The 7,500-nt window shown below is 38.1% G+C and overlaps 2 protein-coding genes across 2 annotated transcripts in view; one reads left to right on the forward strand and one right to left on the reverse strand.

Annotated features, from left to right (window-relative positions):
* LOC137989835 (uncharacterized) overlaps positions 1 to 7,500 on the reverse strand; it is a 165,346-nt gene that overhangs the window by 68,690 nt on the left and 89,156 nt on the right. The gene's annotated exons all lie outside the window — the stretch shown is intronic.
* LOC137989822 (uncharacterized) overlaps positions 7,213 to 7,500 on the forward strand; it is a 522-nt gene continuing 234 nt past the window's right edge. The window contains exon 1 of the mRNA XM_068835464.1: positions 7,213 to 7,500. This exon is cut by the window's right edge and continues 234 nt beyond it. Within this exon, the coding sequence (XP_068691565.1) occupies positions 7,213 to 7,500 (288 nt within the window).

Genomic DNA, 7,500 nt, shown 5'->3' on the forward strand with positions numbered 1-7,500 from the left:
AAACCTGTGTGTTATGGTTTATCATTTGTTATTTATTTGTTTGAGCAGGTTGAAGTTTTGGCAGCTATTCAGCTGATGTGGATCTGCTATACCCACCCACCCATATGCTCAGAGAGGACAGCCACAACACCGGGAGCTTCATCCCTTAGTACTCTTCTCGAATAGTGTGCGGGTTCTTTAACGTCCCACAGAGAACTAATGTACATGGAAGATATTTGTGAGACGGGGCCTACGGTTTATAGTCCTTATCCGAGAAGACTAGAAAGTCTCACCATTTGCGGATGTAATTACAAAGGCAGCACTTTCTACTCAGTTATTTAAAGACCCTGAGTGTTGGACGGTCCGGCAGGCGTCAAACTCACGACCTCCCGCACGGCAGCACGGTGCTCAAGGGTTCCCAGAGTTTGCTAGGTTTAGATGGTTTCAAGTTTGAGAAGAAATTGAAGCTTTAACTAGAAAGTCCTTGATTGATTTGTTTTTCCAGTAAGCGACAATAGGAGCATTAGGAAAAATGGGCGCAAGTTTTAGGACGTTAGAAATTAAAAACCAGCTCTTCATAAGGATTTCTTTGAGTTTAGGTGTACAGCTGTGATGAACGTAGTAACGAACGGTAGAATGTTTTTGGATGTCTTTGTTTTGTTTTTTAAATCTTTATTTTGCCATCAGAAAGCTACAACAAGTTGCAAAATTGTTGAGACACTTTCATTAAAAAACACCTTTTCTAACTTCCAATACTCGGCGTATCTAGAATTTTAACCTTTCCCACTTCCTCTCCCCTCTCCCCATTTCAATGTTAACTGCTTAAGTTCCCAACATTTTTTTGTCTCGCTAGCAACACTGATAAGGGGGGGGGAGGGGGGCTGTAGTGTGAGAGATAATAGGGAAATTAATAACGCCCCAAGAAGGTGAAGTGTCTCCACTATTTTTGCAACTTGTTGTCTGATTGATTGCAATAATTTTTCCAGTCCGAATTTGAATCCTATAGGGAAACGCTTCAACGTAGAAAAGCAGGAACTAAAGAAACAATCATTAAATATCGTATTAGCTCTGAAACATTTCAGAAGTTTGCACGCGAAATGCAAAGCACATTGTACCAAACACGAAAGGATATTAATTATTGACATACGGTAGCATCGATTTTCGAGTGTTTGGACTTGTCATCGCTAACAGAAGACTCCGTACCAAATACTAAAGCAAGCAAAGTATTTTGCACTGCAGATCTGATGCTCCGAAAGTTACACATGGCTCGTATTATGTAACACAATACCATTTATTGTGTTTCTTGGTGACGTCAACCGGGATGGTGGCGTTACAGTTGAAAATCGTATCTTCGAGGAAACAGCACAATTCAACTAATACTTTCTTTTCTAATCAATCCAATACCTTACCAGGTGATTGGTAATAAAGCTCACACAGTTAGAAGTCCTGTACATATCGTCTATTCCATTTACCAACGGTCTACCATCCAAGCACGGTCTACCATCGCAACAGCAAGAAATATGATATCATATTATTTTCTCAGTGAAAAGTTGTGGTAGACCGTGTAGACCGTTTCATATAAATGTCATAATGTGTAGCCGGTACAAATTTGTTCACTTTTGTAACTCATTGTAAAACAAATCTCGCAAAGGATTTAACACAATCGGGTGCTTTCTTTTGATCATTGTGCTCAGTCAGTCATTCCAAAGAACATGGAATTAGCCTGTACCCGACACGTCACTTAGAAGACTTGCTAGTAAGCGTTACCGATCCCTTCTCTGGAAGCAGACTAGCCCGAAAGCAATAAGTAATGTTACGAATGGACTTCTATGAAAATGTATCTTTGTATAACAATGTTTGCTAAGAATTGATTTTTCGGAAAGTGGATGTTCCCTTTAAATGGCATGCGATCGCAGTTAAAGGAGAGGTTATGTCTGTTTCTCATTCGTAAACAACAGCTAATTTCGTACATGTTGCGCGTGCTTTAGATGTCATGTGTCGACCGAAATATAGGTGTTTAAGGCAAATTATTTCGAAATCGGTTCCAGGATATTTCTAGCGTACTTTAAAAAGCGAAAGGATGAACATCATACCTTTTCGTGTACCAAATTATGTGTATGTTCCACTTGACTCACAGAAAGCACTGAAATGCCTTCAAATTACGTCATACCGAAACCCCGCCAAAATCCAGTTTATCGCTGACCATTTTCCATTCACAGCAGATCAGAGAATTAAACCCTTTATTTTGGAAACACCATATTAAACGCAAACGATAGACGCCTTCCCGTTCCAATAAACAAAGTGACCGTACGCCAATACAGTGACAACCAACTCAGACAACAAGTTGCAAAATTGTTGAGACACTTTCATTAAAAAACACCTTTTCTAACTTCCAATACTCGGCGTATCTAGAATTTAAACCTTTCCCACTTCCTCTCCCCTCTCCCCATTTCAATGTTGACTGCTTAAGTTCCCAACATTTTTTGTCTCGCTAGCAACACTGATAAGGGGGGGAGGGGGGCTGTAGTGTGAGAGATAATAGGGAAATTAATAACGCCCCAAGAAGGTGAAGTGTCTCCACTATTTTTGCAACTTGTTGTAGCTCTGCCAGTGTTTTATCAAGTAGCTCGTGTGGGTAGCCTCGTACAAGGAAGCGATATTATTGTGTTTCGAGTAAAATGCCAATCTAACGGAACGACATAAATTGTAGCAAAAGGAAAATAAACATCACCTTTTCAGTTTTGACCTTTGGCTGTTGAAATGCAAAGCATTTTTTCTGTCGTGCAAAAAACGATGAGTGACTTGTCACGTAAGTGTGAGGCGAATAACAAAGCGCGTAAGAATCTATCTAATGACAAAGGGATACAGAAATCCCTGTAAACTCTGAACAAGCTTTTCGGAGCCGTTGCGCAGACTGACTACACCGCTGGTTTAGTCTTTCTGCGACGCAGTCTATTAGCGCGGGACCCATACACCGACCGACATATATTTGCTATTCATACGGAATGCTTGTCATGGTTCAATAAACTGTTTTCACGTTACGTCACGGTTTGAGTTCCTAAACGAAGGAACGGCGGCCATGTTGGTGTCCCTAACTGATCCTCCTTGAAATAAGTTCTTTTATCATGCAAATGTTTTCTTTGTTTCTGTGGAAAAACAAGGTTACTGATCACGTCAGTGAAAAAACTCAATAGCACAGGGGAAGTCTTACCTCGTTTTTAATTGTTTTAAGTACAGTTCATCAGCTATCAAACAACGGCATTGATGCATATTTAATTTTACGAAATACCTTCTTTGTTCGATGTCACCGGCCATCTCACTAGACATGCGTTTCTCGAATTTTAGTCTAAGCACCCATTTGAAATAGCGCTGATAAACAGAATTTAACTCTAAGCACCCATTTGCGTGGCTATGTCGTTCAAGGTTGAAGCGTAAAATGGACAACAATCTTTCTTTCATACAATTCTTGACTAGCGAGAATTAGTCAAATTTCCAATTGTTGTTGTTGTTTTTTATCTTCTTTACCTGAAGACTATGCAGAGTTGAGCACAAATAAATAAAATCATAAATATCCTGACGTTAGTAAACACAGATCTTCTTGCACTCAAGGTGTTCGACTTCTTCTCTGAGTTTGTCAAACCCATATCCCAACCGAAAAGAGTTACCAGAGAATTTGCCGTTTGGTTTCAGTGTTGTGCACTGTACATAACAGCACAATTAGTAAAATATTAGAAAAACGGCTCACTTTGATATCCGACCGCGAAAGATGCAACTGTTGTCGAAGTTTATTACTCGTCGCTTTTAAGATTTCAGATATTCATTTTTTACCGCTTGTGTTGTTTATGGAATCGAAGTTCCACTCTTGAGCTCTATAAGGATAATGTTCTGTTTAAGGATCCAATAAAGCACCATTCGCGTTTTCCACGGGATAAAAGCTACCTGAATCTACGCATTTCTATAACCCTGTTAAACCTAGCAAAGATACGCGCAGAAGACTCTAGGCAGAAAGAGAATACTTAGCAGGGAAGTGACAAGAAAGACAAGATTGCGCAGCTTTTCTGACTTCCGACAGAGGAAAAAGAACCGAGCAATTGTACACAGATTTCGACTGGATTGCCATTCATAGGAACCCAGTGTTTAGGTCTGATCTTAAAAGCTTTTTTTACAATTTTGAGCTCAATGACCAGGCCTTAAAATGGCACCCAGGCTGGAGTTGACCTTGTTATTATTCAAACCTTCCTGCTTTTCTTATGTTAATGATGTTGTTCTCATTCTAACTAAGAGGAATTTACATAAGAAAAGCAGCGAAGCTTTTATCAAAATGAGGTCAACTCCAGCCTCACTTTCATACAAAGGTCAGGTAACTATGCACACAACTGTAAATGGTCGACTTCCTTTCCAGGTTCCTCTCTTTTCCTCACTCAAGAAAGTACCCTGGTTGCGGCTGGTCGCGTGTCTGCTAGATTTTGCAGATTAATACCGCTCAACGTATCGTTCACACTACATTTTCTAACGGAAAGACTTTCCACTTACACATTACTCTACTACAATGTTCACTCTGAAGCCTGATTTTCTCTAGCGACGCAAGAATAAGCAGAAGCGACTTACGCAAGCGCATTTAGTTTTTGTTGAGTTTTTCTCTTGTGCTTATGCTTGCGTCGCTGGTGAAAACCAAACTTTACGTACGTCAGGCATCTCATATTAGCAAAAGTGCGTGTTAATTATATTCGGAATCATTTAACTTATATTGCACACTAGAACCTAGAACTATTACTCATTTCACACCTTACTACATTACTTATCTATGTTACACCCTCCTCCCCCAGCAAAAATAAAAGAATAAAATAATAATAATAATAAAATTAATAATAATAATAATAATAATAATAATAATAATAATAATAATAATAATAATAATAATAATAACCAGATAATACATTTTTCTATTTGTAAAACAAAAAACAAAAAAAGGAAGAAGAGGGAACCCAGCCGAGAGCGTTTGTCTCAAGAGCGAGTCACTTCTCTGTTCGAGCGCTGTTTATAACTAGTTCTGTAAAGAATGTCAGCGCTAGAACAGTATTTTTAAGTTTACAAGTATATATGTAGACTCGAGCAACAAGGAGAAGATGTAGAACCATTAGGTCAGAAGTTTCATTCACAAAACCGAGGCACATGAAGCAGGAAAGAGAGTAAACCTCAGACTGACAGAGCCTGTCTTTTAACCATGCCAGGACCTCTTTCCAAAAAAGTTGACTATATTCGCAGTTCCAAAAAAGATACATTAAAGTTTCTTCGGACTTCTCCACAAAAAAGGCAAAGGTTGGTAGGGAGAATTCCTATTCTGTAAAGAAAGTCAGTAGTTTCGATTCTCAGTTGGCGAAGCGTGTTGTTTCTTTCGTTCATAAAAAAAGGCAAAGAATAAGTTTGCTTCCAGTTAACAGGAAAGGAATTCAATAGTGATGTGTAAGGAACCTTCTGCAAAGCTAAGTAAAGGTAGGTGGAACGTCAAATCAAAGAGAAAATGCAGGACAGTTTGCTGGTTTTGAAGACAAAAGGCAAAATAATGATGATAATAATGGTGCATGATGATAAAGGTAATAGTAATAATATGAAATCGAGAATACTCAAAATGTGGTCTCACAGAAGAAAGATGGTTTTTTTTTTCATAAACAAATGCAGCTTATAGAATTTTTTTCCCCTCCGGCACTGATCAAGAAAATTTCTCTGACCATTTCACTAAAGTGTGAAGTGTTTTCGCGTATTATTCGGAATCAGTAGACATTCTTGATAATCTGAGAGGTCTCTAATTCGGAGACGTACTGTTTGGAAAATCTAAAATCATTACTCGAACCAACAAATTATGAATTTCCTCTACAAAGGGTTATCAATTACTGTTGAAATTTCTTTTAAACAGTGAGTCACTTATTAAGTAACTCAAACAATCCCTGTGGAGTGACTAGGCGCATAGCTTTATAACTTTGTGACAGTTTATGTGGAGCAATAAACTTACAGCTTTTGTAGACTTGTGAGTCCTGGGAACAGCATTTCTGGGAGTTGAGTTATTTTATTGTCACAGAGAGATTTAGAATTTAAAGTAAAAGAAACCTTCTTCAAAACTAAGTTAGCGTAGCACTAATTTATCTTAATACAACTGTTAAAAGTATATTGAGGAATTCTAATTAAACGAGAACAAGGATATTTATTCCGATATAGCTTTTATTAAGGGTCATTCTGAGTACTCGCCGACCAAGGCCTTACCAAGAATTCATCGCCCAAGAATGAGATTTATCCAAATTGGCCTACTCCCCAGCAGCGTCAGAACGGTGTCTCTTTCTAAAGTTAGTTTTGCGGGAAATTAAACAATAGACCAAATCGGGTAACTCAATGTTGTACCCAATTTAAACCCTTTAGAGAAATACATGTTATGAAAAAAACTGTGTCCGAGGTCTCAAGTACGGCCCTTGGCCTTCATTCTCGGGCCTTACTCGAAACCCAGGGCGGGGGGAGAGAAACCTCGAAAATCGTTTAAAGACTAAGAGAATTGTCGCCTGTACTCACACTGTCTCGAGTTTGATATTAATCTGTTTTACTTAAATTGGAAAGCACACTTGTTTTATCGATATTGATAAAAAAAGTACATTTATCTCTTTTTTTGGTTGCGTTGAGACATGGGAGGGAGGTGGCACGAAGGAAAACAGAATTGAAAAAAAAATTCCCTTTGTAATTAAAATGTCCTGCAATTGTAATCTATTGTAGCTGCTAAAATACTTTTAAACTTGTTTAGTATCCATAAAGAAAATCACATTTTTCTCTTTGTTTTCTGAAAATGTATTATTATTCAATACTGGCTTCATGAGAAAGCCATTGAAATGACAGATGAGAAATCTCAACTGTCATTTGTGAAATGACAAGTTGAAAAAACGCGTGCACAAAACTTCTAAAAGTTGTTGCTTGCACGATTAATTTTTTACTTTTAAACGGATAAAATGTTCTCAATCAGAATCAGAATCATCGGATATTACAGCACGTTTACGCGGCTTGGAAACCATAGGTTTTTTTGAACTCTCGCCGCTGGTGCTAAGTGCACTGATGAAGGTAAAATTAAACGCCCCGCCTTCAATATTTCCGTCTTTTACTACTCCTACTACTACTAATAGTAATAGTAATAATAATATCATCATCATCATCATCATCATCATCATAATAATAATAATGGGAATATAAAACAACGACATGACAACGTTGCAAAAGTTGTGTGAGAAATTAAATCTGGATAAGAAGGATAAGTGGTACAAAGACGCACCGAACAGTGTAAGGGAAAAGGATGAGGATAAACTACTGTGGGACGTGAACATACAGTGTGATCATGTCATTGAAGCCAGAAGACCGGACATTGTGGTTGTAAATAAACAGGATAGAAAGTGCACTATTATTGATATTGCCGTACCAGCGGATAAAAGAATTGTTAAAAAGGAGAATGAGAAAGTTGAAAAGTATCAGGACCTTAAAAGAGAAATTGCA

The sequence above is a fragment of the Montipora foliosa genome, unplaced genomic scaffold, assembly GCF_036669935.1.
Source record: "Montipora foliosa isolate CH-2021 unplaced genomic scaffold, ASM3666993v2 scaffold_476, whole genome shotgun sequence".
Classification (NCBI taxonomy): domain Eukaryota; kingdom Metazoa; phylum Cnidaria; class Anthozoa; order Scleractinia; family Acroporidae; genus Montipora; species Montipora foliosa.